Source organism: Pagrus pagrus (genome assembly GCF_965226575.1).
Source record: "Pagrus pagrus genome assembly, chromosome: 22".
Lineage (NCBI taxonomy): Eukaryota > Metazoa > Chordata > Actinopteri > Spariformes > Sparidae > Pagrus > Pagrus pagrus.
Genome location: NC_140204.1, coordinates 22,580,867 through 22,601,676, shown reverse-complemented (window position 1 = coordinate 22,601,676; position 20,810 = coordinate 22,580,867). Strand labels below are relative to the sequence as shown.

Here is a 20,810-nt window from a genome sequence, read left to right as displayed (position 1 = left end):
ACAAACCAATAATAGTGTAACATTTAACGCTCAGTTCTGTGTTCGTTTCCACCTGTGCAGCATTAAATGCTAAATACTTCAATCAGCGAGGCCACTGGAAATGGAATGTTTTGTTCTGTAAATTTTACAGGAAAAAAAGGACATTTTGTTTTACAGTGTCAAACAAAATGTCCTTTCTTCCAGCAGCCTGAGGAGAAGTAGTGGGAATTGTAGTTTTGAATTTGAAAAAAAAAAATGCAAGTCAAGGTCCACTTACTACCTTGTGCATCTTGTGGTCTTCAGTGACAGAGTTGTTGGCTGTTGTCACCACATGATCTAAAATGGAAATTCAATTTCCAAATTTTTTTTGAAGACTTGGTTGAAAGCTATGCAAAATGATACTTGATTGATGTGGATTCAGTCATTTTTTTCCTCTTCAAACTACTGTTTTCAGTGGCATTATGGCCTTTAGCATCCAATACTTTGTCTATTTAAATTTAACATTTTTGGCTTTTATTTTTCCAACATGTCACATTTCATTAAAACACAAATGACATGCTCACCTAGCATTATTCTGCCTCATTTTACTCCTAACGTTTTCTAAACGCGAAGTTACGAATTCAGGTTTATTACTAACTGTGAAGGGTTTTAGTACTCGAGGATGCAGAGCGACACCAAGTTAGCCCGGTTTAGACCGGAAGGGAAGTCATTTTTAAAGTAGGCCTATAGTAAAAACAACGTTTGCGTTGCTGGCCGCACATATGACAAGTCTGTATTGGGACACATTATTTAAAGAAGACAATCATTTTTAGCCTAAAATTCTACAGTGTTGGTTAAAATACACTGTACTTCTCTGCCTTACGTCCAGTATCGAAAAATCGTCACAAATAGGCGTGTGACGCAGTTTCAAAATAGTCATGGGCCTCATTAGTTGAACAAATGTGAGTTTTACTTTGAAAGTGTAAACCGGAAATGCTTGTCTTGGTCGGTCTGTCTTGACAGTGAGTACGTGACACATAAAGCAGGCTGGACCGCCGCATCTCACCGGCTGTCTGCACTCAGAGGAGAGTGTGAAGAGGGGCGGACCGGCAGAAACACAACTTACCGTTCAGTAGAAAGTGAACAGAAGCGGTCTGTAATCATGGCCAAGCCTCTGACTGACCAGGACAAGAGGAAGCAGATCTCCGTCAGGGGGCTGGCCGGGGTGGAAAACGTTTCTGACCTGAAAACTAATTTCAACCGGCACCTCCACTTCACCCTGGTGAAGGACCGAAATGTGGCGACCAAACGGGACTACTACTTTGCCCTGGCCAACACGGTCCGGGACCACCTGGTGGGCCGCTGGATCCGGACGCAGCAGCATTACTATGAGAAAGACCCCAAAGTAAGCAGCGGGCTGATGCCGCAGTCCTGCACGTACACACAGCTGACCGGGGGTCGGTGGGAGGGGACGCGCTGTTCTCTGCTGCGGTATCACTGATGGCCCCGTGTGTGTGTGTGTGTGTGTGTGTGCGTGTGTGTGCGCGCGCGCGCGCGTGTGTGCGCGGGCTGCTTTTCTTCTCATATCCTTTTATAGACATGTTTTTCTGTTGATGCAAATGATGCATTGTAGCAGAGTTTGAGTGTGTGCGCAGAGTGTGGAGTCGTGTCTTCTCTACCTGTCACTCTGTTACATAATGTGTGCTCGTGCATCTGCATCTGCCTGGCTAACCTTGATCTGACGTACAGTGCGCCACTGAGGACGACGCTGGGCCTCGGTGCTTCACACATGTATAACCTGCTGCCTCCGTCCTGCACTGTTAGGAATTAACGCACTCAACTGGTTGTTGAAATGTGTGTTACGTAACGCCCTCCGTCCATCCCCATCACCACACAGTGCGCATCACAAAATGGCCCCACTCTGTTAAAAGGGCAGATGAAGCTACATCACTTACTTTTTCCATTAATTAAACTACAAAGCAGCCAGCACTCAGCTTCTCTGTGTTACTGTAAGTGCACACAAAGTTTAAAGGGCCATCACCTGTGATGGGATCAGTAATGGAATGTGTACAATGTACAAAGTACATTTACTCAATGACTGTACTTAAGTACAATTTTGAGGTACTCTTATTTGAGTATTTTCATTTCTGCTTCTTTATACTTCCACACCACAACCTGTTGGAGGCAAATGTTGTACTTTTTACTTCTTCACATTTATTTGATACCTTTTAGTTACTTGTTGCTGAGCAGATCACATGCTGCACCAGGGCAAAAAAAAAAGGCAACAATAAATGTGCCCTTCAAGTACTGTGTGTGTATATCCAAATCCTGATCTAGACCTTGGATAAGTATTTTTCTGTGTCAGTGAATAATACGCTTTTTGACACTCAGTTTCCTGTATTACAACCGTACTGTGTGCTTACTAATCACATTACACAACAAACTGACATAGCTACTGTTAATCACATGGAACTGTCATTCACATGAAGTCTGTGTAACTTTTGGAAAGTCAGCACAAACCTCCTTCTCCTATTTATATAGACACTGGATGCCTTTGTCTCTGACTTTTTCCATGTCTGCTTTTTTTATATGACCCCCCCCCCCCGCCATCAATCAGCAGCAGGATTAGAGCTGTCACATTGGACAAGGTCAGAGAGGCTGCACATATGTCAATTAGGACGCACAAAACCCTTAGTTTCACATGTCCTCATAAAGTCTGTAGCATTATCTCCCTTTAATGTGGTACGTATGTCGATTAGGAAGTCTGCGTTAACTGTCACACTCTCACAGAGCTGTGAGGAGGCATTATAACATGTTACTGTTGTCTGTGTGGCATGTAAGAGATACTGTTGGAGGGGTTGCCAGTAATAGCCCTGCTGTTGTTGCCCTGACAGCAGCTGTTGTTCTCTACCACAGATAAAGTTGCATTAGGGACACCCAATGGAGCACATGTGTTTTACCACTTTGTCCTCCTGAGAATTTGTAGGGGGGGTTCAGTGCACTGTAAATGAAGCAGATATTTGTCAGTGTTTGCAGATGTTGGATGGAGGTGTAAAGGTATAAGATACTCAATGAATGTTTAAGCTTTGGGTTTTTCACTGTTTTCCTGTAGCGTGTCTACTACCTCTCCCTGGAGTTCTACATGGGCCGGACTCTGCAGAACACCATGGTTAACCTGGCCTTGGAGAATGCCTGTGATGAAGCCACATACCAGGTGAGGCAAAGGATCATGGGGGAAAAAAGGCAGGGAAGCGGGGATGATGGACTTTGCTCAATCTGGTCCCTTCTCAGAAGCTGTTGATTATGAGTGTCAGTCTGTATGAGAGCACACACTCAGCTCCACACTGAGAGAGAGAGAGAGAGAGAGAGAGAGAGGGTATAAAATGATAGGAGGCTACATAGCCTAAAGTAATTGGACACCCAAATAAGGAACATGGACACCCAAACATCACACCTCCACTGTTATGGTCTCAGTTTTCCAGCTGATGTTGGAACCTGGCCGCAGTCATTTGCTCCAGTTCAGCCATGTAGCTGCTGTACGTGTCTTTAGAACATCAGTGAACATGTTCTATGAAATAGATGGTGGACTGATGAGACTACATCTACTATAATTCCTTTCATTTGACTTTACCGCTGTGATTTTTAAAGCACCATGAACAGGAAGTGTAGGATAATGTAATCAAAGTTTTATGTTACTTGAAGTAACTACAGTGCATCCATTCAACAAATGTGGAGTAAAAGTACAATACTTGCCTCAAAAATGTAGGTGAGAGGAAGTATAAAGGAGCATAGAATGGATTCACTCTAAATGTACTTACTGTAAGTACTGTACTTGAGTAATGGACTTAGTTACTTTCCACCAGTGATGGAATGTATCTGAGTATCAAAACTCAAGTACTGTACTTAAGTACAATCTTGAGGTAGTCTCAATTAGTCAGTTGTCTCCCTTGTCATCCACAGTTTGGAGTCAAATATTGTACTTTTTTGTCCAGTTGATAACTTAAGTTACTCGACAGTTTGCAGATTACATGCTGCACAAGAGCCATTTTTTGTTCTAAAAAGCATTTTAAACTTGATGATATAATTTGATTTAGTTTATAGGCAATCAGAAAAACAAAACAAAACACTGATTCTGATAATTGGAAAAATGTTGAATATCGGATCACTTAGTCGACATTAGTACAGGTAAAAGTAAACAATACATTAGTCTAATGTATTGTTTACTTTTACTTGTACTTTTGATCCCTAAGTACATCTAAAATTAGATACTTTTTATGTTTTTACTTAAGTACTATTTGTATGGGTGACTCTCACTTTTACCAAAGTAATATTTACCATGATATGATATCTTTACTTTTAGGTGCCTTTACTTTTGGGTACTTTATACAACACTGCTGTCTAACTCTGATGCCTGCCCTTTAAACTCCATGACTCAGTTCATAATGTCTGTTCTCTGTTATAAGCCCAAGCTGAGATAACCCTGATGACATCATGAGGGTTTTTTAACAAAGCTCCTGCAGAGCCACAGGAGTCTTTATAATGCTGTTTTCACAGGATGAGTAGACAATGAACTGCCAATTATTGATAAAATTGTCCCCTTAATGACAATGAGCACCAGCAATGGCTCCTGGGTGCTTGATCAAAAACTCTCAGGCTTTTGCCCAGCAGACCTCACTGTCGACCTGCTGCACAGAAACATTATGTCTATGTGTTCCTCAGCTGGGGCTGGACATGGAGGAGCTGCAGGACATCGAGGAAGATGCTGGTCTAGGCAACGGAGGACTGGGTCGTCTGGCTGGTGAGCCCCGGCTTCCTCCTGACTGACACTGATGTTTAGTGCTGTGGACAACCTTGTCTCACGCAGCAACCACCCCCCACCCCCCACCCCCCACCCCTGTTGTTTCCTCAGCTTGTTTCCTGGATTCCATGGCCTCTCTGGGTCTGGCTGCTTATGGATACGGCATCCGTTACGAGTTCGGCATCTTCAACCAGAAAATTGTCAGCGGCTGGCAGGTATGTTCACCTGATGAGATTTTCACTTATTTGAGCAGGACTTTTCATCAGGAGGAAGACGTGGTCTGTACTGCCCTGAAATCTGAGCTGGCTGTGTCAGTCAGTAAATCAAACATGAGTCATGTAGCCCAGAGCAAGTAAACTTCCTCCACTCTTTAACTAAATATTTAGTGGAACAAATGGTCGGATTAATTAAACAGACTAGTGATGGTTGTTTCCAGAACTTCATACCAAAAGTTGAGGTCAGACAGTTGACTGTGAAAGAGCCAGAAACCCTGCACACTGTCCATCACTTGTTACAGAATTAGACTGGTTCCAGGATTCTGAATTGCCAACCAAGGTTTACTATTCATATTAGATAACTAGATTAAACTTTATAATAACCATCATTATTAAATGGTTAATTGATAATAGATTAAACTTTAGTTAATGCTTAATTCAGTGTTAACAATGAAATGCTTAATAAACCATTTATGAAGTAATTGTAAAGGTTTATCAGATGCAACTTTATAATAAACAGTTAATAAATGGTCAGTAAATCCTTTCATTGTTTGTTAACACTAAACACTGGTGCTTTGGGATGGTGGCTGACCCGATCTACAATCCCAAAGCGTCAGTATTTAATGAGTTGGGACTGAAACCTAAAAATCTACTTACAAATAGGACCTTTGCCTGAAGCAGTGTTCTTCAACCCTGGTCCTCGGGGACTCCTGTCCTGCTAGATGGTTCCCTGCTCAAAACACACCTGATTCAAATGAAAGGGTTGTGATCAGGCCGACTTCAGCAGTGCTTGATGACGAGGTGGTCATTTGAATCAGGTGTGTTGGAGCAGGAATCCCCGAGGACCAGGTTATAAGAACCCTGACCTAAAGATTAATGAACCATTGATTTACCGTTCATTAAAGATGGTTATTATAAAGCGTTATCTACTATAAACCTGGCTATTAAAAGTCAAAATGCTCATAAGTTTAATGTTAAACAACAAATAGTTGATCATATAACATACTTATCTTGAAGCATCAATATTGTTCTGCCCTCACTGAAATATTTCAAACTGCCTTAGCTGCCTTTCATGAAGAGACCCCATGTGATTTGCCTATGCAAAACTCGAAAACAAGAAAAGCAGGAAGTGGTTTGAATAAGCAGTTACTAAACACAAGACTGTCTTCATAAAGCTCTAGGAGAGCATCCTGCTTTGTGAAAATGAACAATTTACCTTTCAAGGTGAAGTAAACAAAATGCCGTACTGTGAATTAGTTAGCTCGCAGTTACACTGTGAGGCTGGAGTTTTAGTAATGTATCACTACAATATACACTTTCTTATTTCTGGATTCTGGATGACTTTGTTGATTGTATCAACACAGCTCCAGATATTGTTGGTCATTGATTTTAAGAGTGTGGTGCACAGGGGACAGTTTTGGTGTCTAAATTCTGTTAGCTGATATTCAGATAACTGCCTGTGTGCTGTGTGATCTATGGCACAACAGATAAATACCACAGAAAGGTGAGGCAGCTTTATTTACATAGCACAGAATGCTTACAATGGCTAATAAAGCATTAGAATGACATTGAAAAAACAATAAGCAGCAAAAACACAGAATAAAAAAAGTTAAGCTAAAATAAAATGTGTGAAATGAAATAAAAATGGACCAGATATACAGTAACAGCGCAGTAGATTGTTGTAAGTTGCCCCAAAAGCACAGGAGAACAGCACAGTTGTCTGGGGTTGGGGTGTGTTGGAGATCATCCCGGCGACATGTCTCCACAGGTGGAGGAAGCTGACGACTGGCTGCGTTACGGTAACCCCTGGGAGAAGGCTCGCCCTGAGTACATGCGCCCAGTCCACTTCTATGGAAGAGTGGACTACACACCCGAGGGTGTAAAGTGGGTCGACACACAGGTCAGTAGGAACAGACACAAATCTGACACCAGAGCTGACCTTAGTTCATCTCTCATATAAGGGATATTAGACTGTCTGATTGTATATTCACCACAGAACTGATGTATTTAATCTATATTTTGATCCAGGTGGTTCTGGCTCTGCCCTATGACACCCCGGTCCCCGGCTACAGAAACAACATCGTCAACACCATGAGACTGTGGTCTGCTAAGGCCCCCTGTGACTTTAACCTCAAAGACTGTGAGTGCTGTCTTCTGTACTGTTAAATGATGGTCATACTGCTGAACACATTCTGATTCCATGAGGAATCTGAACATGAGTGACTGCTGCTGTCCCACAGTTAATGTTGGTGGCTACATTCAGGCTGTGCTGGACAGAAACCTGGCTGAGAACATCTCCAGGGTCCTCTACCCCAACGACAATGTGAGTGGAATTATTGTTGTTTAAACACATACCGACCGCCAACGTTTGTCTTCATTTATTAGAATATTAGGTCTAGCTAGAAATTGTTCTGGAGTATGCACTAGCAGAACAATTCTCTCTTGAATCGAATAGGCGCCATCTTTGGGTCCTGTATCCAGTTCTATTATAAATCTTTGGTATTACCATGTGTTCTCATCAGACCTCATTCTTTAAAAAGAGATTGGAGATGTGGCAATTGTTTTAAAGTCCCACTAATCAATCATTTTCTTATAAACTATGTATCAAATGACTAAATAATGTGAAACGGGCTGCTCCAAGGTGACAAACCCACAGAGAATTATCACCAACTCTGCAGTTCCTCTCAGCTTTACTGAGCTGTTAGGCCTCTTTAGACTCTTTGTTTTGGTTTTAAAGCAATCAATTATGCTCTTATCGATATATTCAGCTATAAACAACAGCAGGCAGCTGTTTTCAGGGACAACACTGAGTCAGTGACTGAAACCTTAAACAAAGCAGCACTGGGTAGCTAAAGAGTCGGATAATCGTCTCTGGAGTTGATGGAGACCAAAAGTTGGACTGAAATTCATCAGGTGGACACGAACACAACACAACAACTTAATGAATGTTAATGTTGTTCTGCGTCTGCTTAAATAGGCGACTGTTTGCTAACACATTAGCCTGAGTCTTAGCTGTAGTAGCACAGGTTTTGTAAAATGGAGATGCTAGATATAACAGCTGTCCATGCTGTCTTTGTTCCTCAGTTCTTTGAAGGGAAGGAGCTGCGTCTGAAGCAGGAGTACTTTGTTGTAGCAGCAACTCTTCAAGACATCATCCGTCGATTCAAAGCCTCCAAGTTTGGCTCCACAGAGTTTGTGCGACTAGACCTTTCTACACTGCCAGACAAGGTGAGAGATCCATCAGACCATCATATCATCAGATTATGGTGTGGTATGATATGTTACAAATGATCTCAACCCTACACAAACATCTGATTATAGCCCATAGACGTTGATGATGATTGGATTAACCTTTGCAATGACAGCAGGTTTTATGTCTGCAGTATTTAGTTATGTGTGAATAGTAAGGTCTGACATCTGGAGTTTCTGAGTTCATTATCAACCACACATTGTATTAATTTTATTTTCTTTTAAGCAGACTTAATTGTTGTCTTTACCTTTGTCTGTCTGTGGTGTGCAGGTGGCCATCCAGCTGAATGATACCCACCCTGCTCTGGCCATCCCTGAGCTGATGAGGATCCTGGTGGACATTGAGGAACTCACCTGGGAGAAGGTATGTGGCATTCCAGCAGTGCAGTAACCAGGGGCAGGCTGGCCATCAAGGTTCTGGAAGACTCCCAAATGGCTGACCCATTCCAGGCCGAACCGGCCAGTGGTCATATAGGGTTTCCATTTTTCAATATTTGATGTCAGTAGTTGCTGTATGGATGGTCCTCGGGTGGCCGCCGCCCGAGCCAGTCTGGCCCAGCGCAGACAGCAGCACAGAGCAGAACGCTGCCTCTGAAAACACTTTCAATAATGAGGGGGGATACAAGCAAAGTGAAACGAAAGTGTTGCAGGTGTCTGAAGTTGTGCTGAAGTTTACATATGGCAAATTTCATGAAATACTATTTTCTGTGGGAATAACCAAAAATATGGCATCACAACCTAATATTAGGGCCTCTCCATCTCAGACTCCCGGGCTGAATTTCTGTCCCAGTACATCCCTGGCAGTAACACACAGGCCTCAGTACGCCTTCAACAAAGAGCTTGTTAGATCAACAGCGTTAAACAATGTTTATAACTTTCTGTAACACACAGTCCAGCAGTCAGGCTGAGCAGGGTTTGAACTGCTGTTTTCTTTCTGTACACAACAGCTTTCTGTGGAGGATAAACTGTCCTACAGTGTGAGCCAATGACTCCACACTCCTGTCTCAGACTCAACAAGCACAAACTGTAACTACTGCAGTTTATCTGAACTGCCTTGTGGTCACTTGTGTAGCTAGTGTGTCACTTTGCATCCTTCACCACAGAAGTCACAAGAACACGGCAGCATGTGAGCGCAGCAGAATGACAAGAGTCAGTGCTGTTTTACACAGTAACAGGATGTTAGCAATGAACTTGCTAATATAGGAAAATCTTCTCCAAAAACTGTTGACAAATCAAATAGACGGGTCCTAAGAGACAAGAGAACTCCATTACACTCTTTTTACACATTACACAATTTCTACACAAATTACTTTTGTTTTTTCGGTATTTGTCAGAATATACATATTTATAATCACATTCTCTGTTTTGCCGTTAGGCTGAGGTACATGTGAGGATGTGTGAAAATGCTCTGTCTCTGGTCCTGTCCTCTCTGTGTCTAGGCCTGGGACATCGTGGTCCGTACCTGTGCCTACACCAATCACACCGTCCTGCCTGAAGCCCTGGAGCGCTGGCCTGTCGACCTCTTCAAAAACCTGCTGCCTCGTCACCTGGACATCATCTACGAGATCAACAAGAGGCACCTGGAGGTACAAGGGCAGCTAGATTTAAGTGCATTTTAGGCTTGAAGATGATATCCTATGTTCCTGTGCTATACAAACTAACTGAGTGCTCTGAGGTTTTTAGAAATAATCTTGTTTGCCATCTTACCCACATTAAGATCTAACATTTTCATCTCCGTGCATCCTGTATGAGAGTTCTGCACTACTCTCAGACCTTACTCAAGCCTGTACTCATCTTTAAAACCTGACCTGACTGACCACAGCACATACTGTTGAGACCCAAAAGTGACCTGAGACCTGAAGATACAGTATATTCCATGCATTATTGCAGTATTGGCAGTCGAATGCTTTGGCTTCCCCCTTTTGTTCTTTGTGCCTCTGTCCAATGGACATTATAGCATATCTACCTTTAGCACATGACACACATGGACACAGTCAGGACCTGCTTAAAGATAACCTGAACTTCACCTGAACACTAAACACAATAAAATAGTCTGAACACATAGCCAATACTTTGTCCAGGTCATGACCAACATTCAGCAAAAGCTTTAATATAATAATATATGTCATTAAAGCTTTAATAATTAGACACCATAGTGCATGAGGCATCAGGCTTAAAATTGATTAATAGGTGAGAAAATGAGCACAACTGGAAGTCAAGCTTCTGTCAGTGGTTTTGCAACCACGTCTCTGCTGGGGGGCGTGGCTGAGGGCGGTGACTGTATGGTTGTGACATCACAACCTTACAAAAATCCTATGGCTCATTTAAAGGCACGGTTTCTGAATACAGGCTGTGTGTATTTCTCTGCACTTAGGCACTTAGGCCTGCTGTATAATTTATAACTTTCCACGATATGGGATCTTTAAAGGATAACTACCGTTTTTTTACAACCTGGACCTTATTTCTAGCAAAATATATGATCATTTACTCACCCAGATAACTTTGGTGTCATTTGGCGTCGTTCGGACGAAATTAGATCCAGTGGAGCGCCGGTATATCCATGTAATGCGAGTGACGGGGCACCGAAGCACAGCCTCTATGAGCATTATCTGCCCCGAAACTAGTTCATTTCACCAATATTTTGTTACGATATGCTAGTGGTATTCCCCTCTGAGTCCGGGCTCGCCTATTGTCAACGGTAGTTATGCTTTAAGTAGAGTAATGTAGAGTAGAGTGCTGTCTGTCGGAGCTTTAATGTTCAGTGTCAGAAAATGACAGATTTCTTGAAGGATAGAAAGTAACATTTATTTATTTATGTAATGAACATTTGCACGAGGACAAGTATGTAGCACAACCTGCCACAAATGACAGTGTTTATAGCCAAAGCTAACTTGCAATGCCCATCCCTAGATGGGCCTTTAAAATACATACATCACAACAAATACATAAAGTACAGTACAGACAAGAACTCAGCAAATAATACGTTCAAGATAATACAGACTGAAGAATACAGCAATGATGATCTATCTATCTATGATGTGATTTTATTGGCTTCCTGTCCAAAATATGAATGGCTCCATTGTATTTCATCATCAGAGACTGAGTTGTTGTGGGAGTTGCTCGTGACCAAGAGGTTACACAATAACTAAAATGCATGAAGATCATAGAGTGCATGAAAGTGTTTGCTGCATGAAATTGTAGACAGTCTCATGTCACGCACAGCCAGACTCAGTCTAAATGTTTGCAAATTTACTTTTGCAACCCTGCTCACCATTAATCTTTAGATATAACTCATTAGCATCTATTGAGGACCTGGAAGAAAAGCAAATTGACTCAGTTTTCCTAACATTGAGAATGAGATAAGAAGCCATGCTGCTATGCGCTGTAAATAATAAGACAGCTGTGACTTTCATTTGTTATTAATGAATGAATGTGTTATTAATTTATGATTATGACAGTTTTCATATTTATGGGCACAAAGTCAACTAAAGTCCAAGTCTCAAGTCCCGCCTACAGCTCTGCTCTGTACATGTACTGAGATATCTCTGCCCTTCATCCCCCCAGCGCATCACCAAGCTGTACCCTGGAGATGTTGACCGCATGCGCCGAATGTCCCTGATCGAGGAAGGGGACGTCAAGAAAATCAACATGGCTCACCTGTGCATTGTGGGATCTCATGCTGTAAACGGAGTGGCCCGCATCCACTCTGAAATCATCAAAGACACTGTGTAGGAAAAACCAGTTCACCCTCATCTCTTGTCTTGCTTGTGTGTGCTATAACATTACAGTAAAGAAGCCTCTGGCCATTATTGTACTCGACACTAGTGGTGCACCCCTGCATCAAGCCGTCAGCTTTCCAATAACAAAAATCCATTTCAGTGTTCATGAGTCTAATGGTTGAAGCATTACTCAAATTTGGTGTTGTAAGGTCATGTGCTCCATTCTTCCTCAGGTTCAAGGATTTCTACGAGGTCGACCCTGAGAAGTTTCAGAACAAGACCAACGGCATCACACCCAGGCGCTGGCTGGTCATGTGCAACCCTGGCCTGGCTGAGGTCATCGCAGAGGTGCGTCTCTTCTTGTTCATACACACTGAGTATACAGTTGAGAAGTGAGCTGTCTGACAGATGAAGCATGTCCAAAGCTTGGATTTTACATGAAACATGATTGAGCTGAAAACCTGGTGCATTACCCACAATGCATCGTAGCCACTAGGTGACATCAGATTCCATGCAGCTTCCTCTGGAGCCACAAAAGGCTTTATACTACTAAACGGCGTCACCCTTTGATATATATTATTGAATTACCCAGGAGACTCCTGAAAAACCTTTACGAAAGAAGGATTTCACGTCCTCCCTCTCTGTGACACCACTGCAGAAATGTTCTGTTTCCTTAAACAAACTCATCAGCTTCGACATGTTGACATGATTTACACTGCAGGTCCATTTCTCAGTCTGTGATACATGTTTGCCAAATAATATGGTTCTCATGTGGTTCTCATGTTTTTTAGAGGATTGGTGAGGACTACATCCGGGACCTGGACCAGCTGAAGCAGCTCCTGAACTTTGTGGACGATGACACCTTCATTCGCGACGTGGCCAAAGTCAAACAAGTGAGCGTTTATTAAAGAAAGATGGTTATTGTCCTGGGGTTTTCTGACTGTTTCTGATCTCATTCCTCTGAATGATCTCAACTGTTAGGAGAACAAAATGAAGTTTGCTGCCCATCTTGAAGAGCAGTACAAGGTGAAGATCAACCCAGACTCCATGTTTGATGTCCAGGTGAAGAGGATCCACGAGTACAAAAGACAGCTGCTCAACTGCCTGCACATCATCACACAGTACAACCGTGGGTGTTTGTTCTTCTGCTGGCAGCTTTTTTTTTTTTTTTTTACAAAATATGGAGTCAAGTCAAACCTTTTTTGTTCTGTGTTTAATCAGGAATCAAGAAGGAACCCAACAAGTCATGGACCCCCAGGACCATCATGATTGGAGGGAAAGTAAGTGGCGTTGAAGGTTTTTTGTTTGTCACTGCATATGTTGGGTGGAAGCAAGAAACGACATTGTTAAAAAAAAATGACATTATGTAGCCATCTTTTTATCTGACTCTGGGTATCAGTTCAGTCGTTTACAGAGATGACTCGATGTCTAAGTTTAGCATAGGCATCAAGTCATCTCTAGAAGAATTTCACACAAAACATACAACCCATACTTTAAACTTTAAACCAAGTTTACTTTAAACGTTCCTGATCTAGACATCAAGTTCCCAAATGGAGTCAGCAAGGACGAACCTTGGGAGAAAAACAAAAACAGTCATTGATAATAACATCAATGATATCTCATATTCATTTTGTAGAAATAATGAAATAATCCACTTAAGGGCTTATGTGATAAAACTTATGACCACAATAGCAAGTCTATAACTTAAAGCTGCACTAATCAATAATATAATTAAGAGATCAAACGACTGTGTGTAGTGGGAAACGTGCAGCTCATAGTGATGAATCCACAGAGAGTTATCACCAACTCTGCAACACCCTTCAGCTTTTCACAGCCTTTCAGCTCATTGTTTTGGTTTAATGTCTGGCAGCTTTATTGTTGTGGTTCAGTGTCACCGCCCTCATTCAGGAGCAGGCAGCTGTTTTCAGATAAACCTGCTGTACATTACATGGTGGGAAGTCCGGTAGTTGGCAGTCCTGTTGTGTTTACAGTTTATTACACGGAACCCAAGTGGCCCAAAAAAGTCATTATTGCTGCTTTAAAGAGTAACTGCACCCAGTCTCATAATCCTGCTTGCTATACCAACTCATCAAGTCAGAGGTTCAAGAGACTTTATCTTAGAGCCACAGAGGGATATTTCTATGACATGCTGAAAAAATGATGAAAAGGCTATTAGGTGTCCCTGTTTTAGTAACATATTTTAAGATAAAGACCAAAGACAGTTTTGATTTTGTAATCTGTGTATGATCGTACAATTTGAACAGGCACAGCGAGTTGTTGTGCCTCTTCCCATATTACTAATGTACCAATCAATAAATAATAAATAATTATTATAAATAAATAATAATAATAAATAATGATCATTATTTATTTTTTTATTTTTTCACTGTTTAGTCTTGTTTGGACTGAGGTTTGTGATCGGCAGTGCTGATGTGCAGCTTGAAGTTTGAACTCTTCCTCAGAGGAAAAGTTTAACCTCCGACCTGCCACCAATCCTGTTTTGTACTGATGAGATTATCCAATTTAAAATGCTAAGTCTTCAGCAAAACAACAACACAAAGTAATCCCCCCACAGATAATTGTTCATTTCTCCTGCCACATCCTGAACACAATAGATAAACACAGGGTCTACTTGGGCAGAAAACTTGAGTGTTCCTCAACATGGTGGTCTTCTGTGTTTGCAGGCGGCTCCAGGTTACCACACCGCCAAGATGATCATCAAGCTGATCACATCTATTGGAGACATTGTCAATAACGACCCTGTGGTGGGAGATCGCCTCAAAGTCATCTTCCTGGAGAACTATCGGGTCACTCTGGCTGAGAAAAGTAATGGATACTATTCTGTTATCATCTATATCGTAAAGTATTATTTCAGTACAGACAGAAATATGTCTATAGCACACGTGTTTTAGCATTTAGAAACTTTGGCTTTATACAGTAAAATAAAACATTGAGAGCTTAACTGGTGTATGTGATAGAACTTGGATAGAGATATAAACTGTAAGTCTGTATCGTTCCACCTGTCGCCTGTCTGCAGTCATCCCTGCGTCTGACCTGTCGGAGCAGATCTCCACAGCCGGCACTGAGGCCTCTGGCACCGGCAACATGAAGTTCATGCTGAACGGAGCGCTCACCATCGGCACCATGGACGGAGCCAATGTGGAAATGGCAGAGGAAGCTGGAGAGGAGAACCTCTTCATCTTCGGCATGAGGGTGAACGATGTGGAGGCTATGGACAAGAAGGGGTGAGCCTCTAATGGTCTGAATGGTCTGAATAGAATTAAAACCTGGGACCTTTTAATCAGTGTACCACTTAGAGTGCAGATCTGAAGAAGTTTAAGATAAAGAGGTGCATACTGTAGGCTGTAAAATGAGAGTTGCAGATTATCAATCGCTGAGGTTGCTGAACTGTATAAAACTGAATCATCTGCATGTGGTGGTGGACATGCTGATGTTATTAATACTATAAATAATACTGGACCTAATACTGAACCCTTAGGAATGCCCTTAGTCACTGGGAGAAGCTCAGATGCATCACCCACTTTAATGCACTGTTGTATGTCTGTCAGATAGTTACTAAACCATCTCAGAGTGTTTGAGTTCATGCCAGTATATTATTTAAGGCAAGGGCTGCAGCAGATATTGTGCTATGTTCTGCTGTAAATCCAGAGTGATATGAAGTCAGAATGGAGCATTGGGTTAAATAATATTTTAATTTGTGTTTGACAAAAAATTCAACGATCTTTAAGAGGCAGGAGAATTTTGAAATTGGCCGATAGTAACAGTTTGGACGATACACTTGTGAGGAGGTGTGACATGAGCTGCCGTCCAGATATTTGGGATATACCAGTATAAATACATCAGTTGAAAATATGAGTTAAGCAGTCTGCAATTAAAGTAGTAGATCGTTAGAAAGAATGGATCTAAGTGACCTTCTTGGCATTGGCTGCTTTAAGAGCTTCAATAACTGAGGAAGAGGAAAAAGGCTGGAGAGCAAACTGGTGGACAGAGGTATGGGGTCTGGCTCAAGCCTTTTTTACATGAAGCTTTGGGCAGTTAGTTTAATTATCTCCAAATATAGTTTATTCAATAGTTTCTCTTTTTCTTTTTGGCTGTACCAATATTCTGCTAAGATGTGAGACTGAAAGAGACAGAATGTAGCCTGTAAGCTAACTGTCAGTAATGAGTTAAAAATATATATATAGATTTGAGTCTGGGGTCAGGTTCAGGCAGTACCCAGTGGGTTCTGTCAGATTGGTTCTCAACTCAGAACAGAACAACGCTGAACTTAACTCTTTATTGAACAGAGAGAAGATACTGATCAAGATGGCTAACAAAATGACTCCTCAAAATGTCTACTGATTTCTTTTTTAGGAGGATTAAAACTGCACTAGGCCAGATTTTAGGGTCAGATTCACTCATGTTGTTACCTAATACTGATTCTAATGTTTGTTGAATGTCTTTGTCCTCAGCTATGACGCTGCGTCCTACTACAATCGTATCCCTGAGCTGAAGCAGGCTATGGATCAGATATCTGGAGGCTTCTTCAGCCCCAGCCAGCCTGACCTCTTCAAAGACCTCGTCAACATGCTGATGAACCACGACAGGTTAGAGTGCACTAATGCTGACGCTGAGGAGTCAGCACTTTTACTGCTGACTCATAGCCCACCTTAATGTCCACAGACATGCAGTGTCATCACAGTGTCACTGTCAGATGGCTGTGAACCAACTCCAAATGAGAATTTGGCTTCCTCAGTTTTGTGATGTAGAGCAAGTCATTATCATCGTCACCTAAATTTAAGCTGCTGGCACTCAGTGAATGCAGAGACCATTGAAAACTGTTTTGAAATGGTCTTGTTCACTTGGATTTATGTCTCAAATAAATGTAATTTGCTTCATCTGATCCATTTGTACTGTCTGTCTGTGCTGCAGGTTCAAGGTGTTTGCAGACTATGAAGCCTACATTAAATGTCAGGAGAAAGTCAGCGCACTCTACAAGGTGAGTATGTCAACAAGAGGGAACCAAGAAGAGCTCAAATCACATACTGTCCTATACAGTACTATACGTAATGTACTGTATTTATATAGCATATATTATACCATAGTATACTGTGTGTACTATGCTGTATTATACCACAGTCTACTATGCACTCACTGCAAAGTCATAATGCAGAATATTTTTTTCTATAATATATATTATAGTTTGATTTAGGACCACAATGTTTCTGTCCATGTTTGAGATGGATTTTACAATCTGAAAATTGTTATCATGCTATAGGAATGTGGAATGAAGAATAAAAAAAATGCATGACTTCACTTCAGCTAAATTTTTTCCTCCCTGTGATTGAAAAATCGATGTTGATGCCCCAACATCTTCATTACTGAGTTCATTAGACCACATAAATAAGGCAGTATGTAAATGTAATCAGAATGGAGGGGGAAAAAAGTGAGACCAGATAAAGACTCAGAGTCTGTGGCCTATCTGAGCCTCTGACTCCACTGGAAATAATGAGATTGGGGTGGTTAAACGTACGACGAGGAATGTTAAACTGGTTATGAAACAATTAATATTGATGCCTCTATATGACCTGCATAAGCAAACAATACCATCAGTCTTTTTTTGTATTATTTCATGTCTAATTATTATAGTTATTCTTAATGCCTTTTAGCAGGTCAGATTCCAGCTTATCGTTGTTGGATAATTCATAAAATGAAAACAATTTTTTATGGTGCAGTGCTGAGGATGAGTTCAGGCGTCTCACAGTCTGAGGAAACAAGCTGCTCTGTAGTCTGGTGGTACGGCACTAAAACAGAGTTTACTTTGGTCCACCATCGTCATCTTCTGTCCTCAGGGGCAGGCAGAGTCAACAATAAATCAAAGTTCCTGGTAGTAGCTTTCAGACAGATTTAATTCACATATTTAGATCTATGAATTAATTTATTATACGAGTTGAATTTTTCAAATGGACAAGACATCTGACAGAACATGTTTTGTTTGTGTAAATTAAGATTTGACTTGTAAGATATAGCAGTCACACACAGCCTGACTCAGTAACCTGTAAACTTCAAATCATTTTTCTTATCGTCCCTGGTTGTGAACTGTGTACTGTGCTGTGCTTTAATATGGTTAATATGGTTAATATTCTACTGTAGTATGAGGTGCTATACACACATAGCACCTCATACTGTCGGCCTGTTTTTATTATTTATTAAAAATGAAACTAAAATGATCTACAGTGTGAAGAAATAACAGTTCTGATGTTATGATGTGTATGCATGTTGCAGAGACATACTGACATGCTAATCAGCTAGCCCTGGCCCATCCCAATCCAAAGGTCTAGCGCTACCCTTGTAAACACCAGCACTTCCAACACAGCTAACTGAGCTAACTAGCTATCGGCAGTTACCTGTGTGATATACTTGTTTTGAGTATGAATTCAACAGGTGGCCAATTCTTACATGGGCTGTGATTGGTTGATCAGAATGTTGGTCCAGAACACTGAGATACTGATAAAGGAACACGTCCTACATGGCTAAATCATGTTGTGCAGCATGACATTATATTAACTCTGCTGTACTGTATCGTGCTGGACATAAGTAGGCTGCATTAAACTATGTCATGCTTAACTATACTGTTCTAATAGTATATTTTACCATCGAATACTAATCTATATGTTATATAGATTAGATTAATTATGTTATATAGATTAGTAGTAACATTATAGATTCTGGACTAAGTGCTGTATTATATATACTTAAGGGTACTGCTCTATACTGGGCTGTACTGTATTACGCTACTATATATTTCCTCTCAGGAATCACTGACGTTTCCTCTGATTCGACCCCTCTTCCTCCCCCGCTCCCTGTGTATTTACAGAACCCTAAAGAGTGGACCAAGAAGGTGATCCATAACATCGCTGGCTGTGGTAAATTCTCCAGTGATCGCACCATTTCCCAGTATGCCAGGGAGATCTGGGGCATGGAGCCCAGCTTGGAGAAGATCGCTGCCCCTGATGATCCTCGCTAAAACCACATCGGCCTCCTCCACCTCCCTGTAGCTCACCATGTGGTCCAACCACTGAAGAGAAACCTTGTAGCATTTTCACTGTACTGTGGCATTTTCTTTCTCTACATTATTGACCCTTACACAACCCCTTTTACCTCCAGTTCATCCTGAAGTGGGCTTATTTCCCTCTGTGTACCAGCAATGCATATCGTCACTGTTGTATCTCCACATCAACGTTTCAGCAGCTAAGAAACAGCTTAGATTCCACTTTGAAATCATGGGATTCTTCAGCTGGAGTGAAAACATTACAGATATACCTCCTCATTTTGTTAGAGTTCCCGATGTCAAAACATCAAGCAGTAGCTGAATCTAAACTTTAAGCGCTATAGCAAAATCAGGGACATCTTTAACCAAACTTGGACTTCCATTCTGCAGTTTTCACACAGCAGTGATTCGAACAACAATTCTAACTACATTCCCTTCTACTTCTGAGCCAGTATGGCTACCGAAACCCAGCAAACATGCCACTAAACCTCAGCACTGTTATGGTTCCAAACCAACCCGTCTTCCATGGAAGAGAAAAGAAACATTGATAGCCTCATAGCACCACAGCCTCAAAGCAGCACTGTGATTGGATGGTGTTAGAAAGAAGCCATGCCTCCATATTCAATGCATATTCATATTCATATGTCATATTAAGACTCTCCAACTGCCCTGTCAGTGTTTTACAGCATTTGCTGAATATATATATGTGTGTTTTATCATTAATGTTCAGGGGAGCCTTGCGATGCAGATGAATTGTCCCTTCAGCTTACCTGTGATCTCCTCAGCATGTGTGTGTCTGTCTCATTCTGCTGTACTGTGTTAGAAAATAACAAAGCCTTCTCTGCCTAAAACCTAAGTGACTGAATTTATCTCTGGAAGATGTGTGTATTCTGTGGTGTAGCTGTGTGTGTATAACATAGATGAGTCCATGACACTGTGGAGATCAGCTCGATTGATGTACTGTAACAACATACTGTCCTGCTTCAGCTACTGCATATGACCTTGTGACTGCTGTGGTGCTGTCTGTAGAGGCTGCAGAAAGAAAGAACTGACCACTACACTGAACCTAACATTTGTCTGTCAGTCAGTGCTTTTCTTTTTTAGTCAATAAATGATAAAACTACTTACATGGCTCAGACGTCTCACTTCACTTTTGCACACAGAGAGAAGCAGTCCAAGTAACATTTGGGATAAGACCAACGTTTCTCCAACAGTCCTGGCATAAAACAGAAGTGAATCAGAGGAGACCTGAATTGATTTGATCTGTCTTTTTAAACTATAGACTGCTTTAGTTTTTATGGTAACTTGTGGGGCGGGGTGGCAGTGCCGTCACTCAACATCATTGTTAGCTGGCACATAAAGCTGACGGAGAGCAGTGACCAAACACATACATGTGTACAGCAACTGTGAGAATGGAGGTTAAAGCAGCTGAGCACCTTTGTCCAGACTGCCAGCAGAGGGTGATAGAGGTCCTGCAATTGTTTTTATTTTTCATTTAAATATGCAGAGTTATTCTTGTGATCATTACCTCACATCAGAGCATGTCTTATATGTTGTGTTTACCCTGATGCCAGAAAGACATGGGGAAGACAGCTTGGTCTCTACCTCAGCTCCTTGTATACTTCTGCAGAGAGACATTGAATTGAGGAAGCTGATTAATCTTGTCAAATTTAACAATATTGTTAATTACACAGTAAATGACTCCTTTGGTAATTGTCCCTGTTCTTAGCTCTTTGGGCCTTTTTAGTGTTTTTGTATTGTTTTTCCGTTTTCTTTCTTCGACACGTGAGAGTAGAAACAAAAAGAATGCCGATGCGTCC

At 41.4% G+C, this 20,810-nt stretch overlaps 1 protein-coding gene across 1 annotated transcript; it reads left to right on the top strand.

Moving 5' to 3' along the window:
* The first annotated feature begins 999 nt into the window (after positions 1–999).
* Positions 1,000–20,114, top strand: LOC311251964 (glycogen phosphorylase, muscle form). The gene is made up of 20 exons (XM_084344690.1): positions 1,000–1,363; positions 3,071–3,172; positions 4,678–4,756; positions 4,868–4,971; positions 6,740–6,871; positions 7,000–7,111; positions 7,212–7,294; positions 8,056–8,199; positions 8,492–8,584; positions 9,660–9,806; positions 11,785–11,948; positions 12,173–12,287; positions 12,731–12,832; positions 12,921–13,068; positions 13,161–13,219; positions 14,624–14,765; positions 14,977–15,184; positions 16,412–16,546; positions 16,872–16,938; positions 18,817–20,114. The coding sequence occupies exons 1-20, from the start codon at positions 1,121–1,123 to the stop codon at positions 18,964–18,966; spliced, it is 2,529 nt and encodes an 842-aa protein (XP_084200816.1). The 5' UTR covers positions 1,000–1,120; the 3' UTR covers positions 18,967–20,114.
* The last annotated feature ends 696 nt before the right edge of the window (positions 20,115–20,810 follow it).

What these genes read in the sequence shown, in the direction of transcription:
- LOC311251964 (XM_084344690.1), top strand. Translation starts at nt 1,121, where the DNA reads ATGGCCAAGCCTCTGACTGACCAGGACAAGAGGAAGCAGATCTCCGTC. An exon ending in AGGAACTCACCTGGGAGAAG is followed by an intron (nt 8,585 to 9,659) that starts GTATGTGGCATT and finishes CTCTGTGTCTAG; the next exon opens with GCCTGGGACATCGTGGTCCG. An exon ending in GAGGCTATGGACAAGAAGGG is followed by an intron (nt 15,185 to 16,411) that starts GTGAGCCTCTAA and finishes CTTTGTCCTCAG; the next exon opens with CTATGACGCTGCGTCCTACT.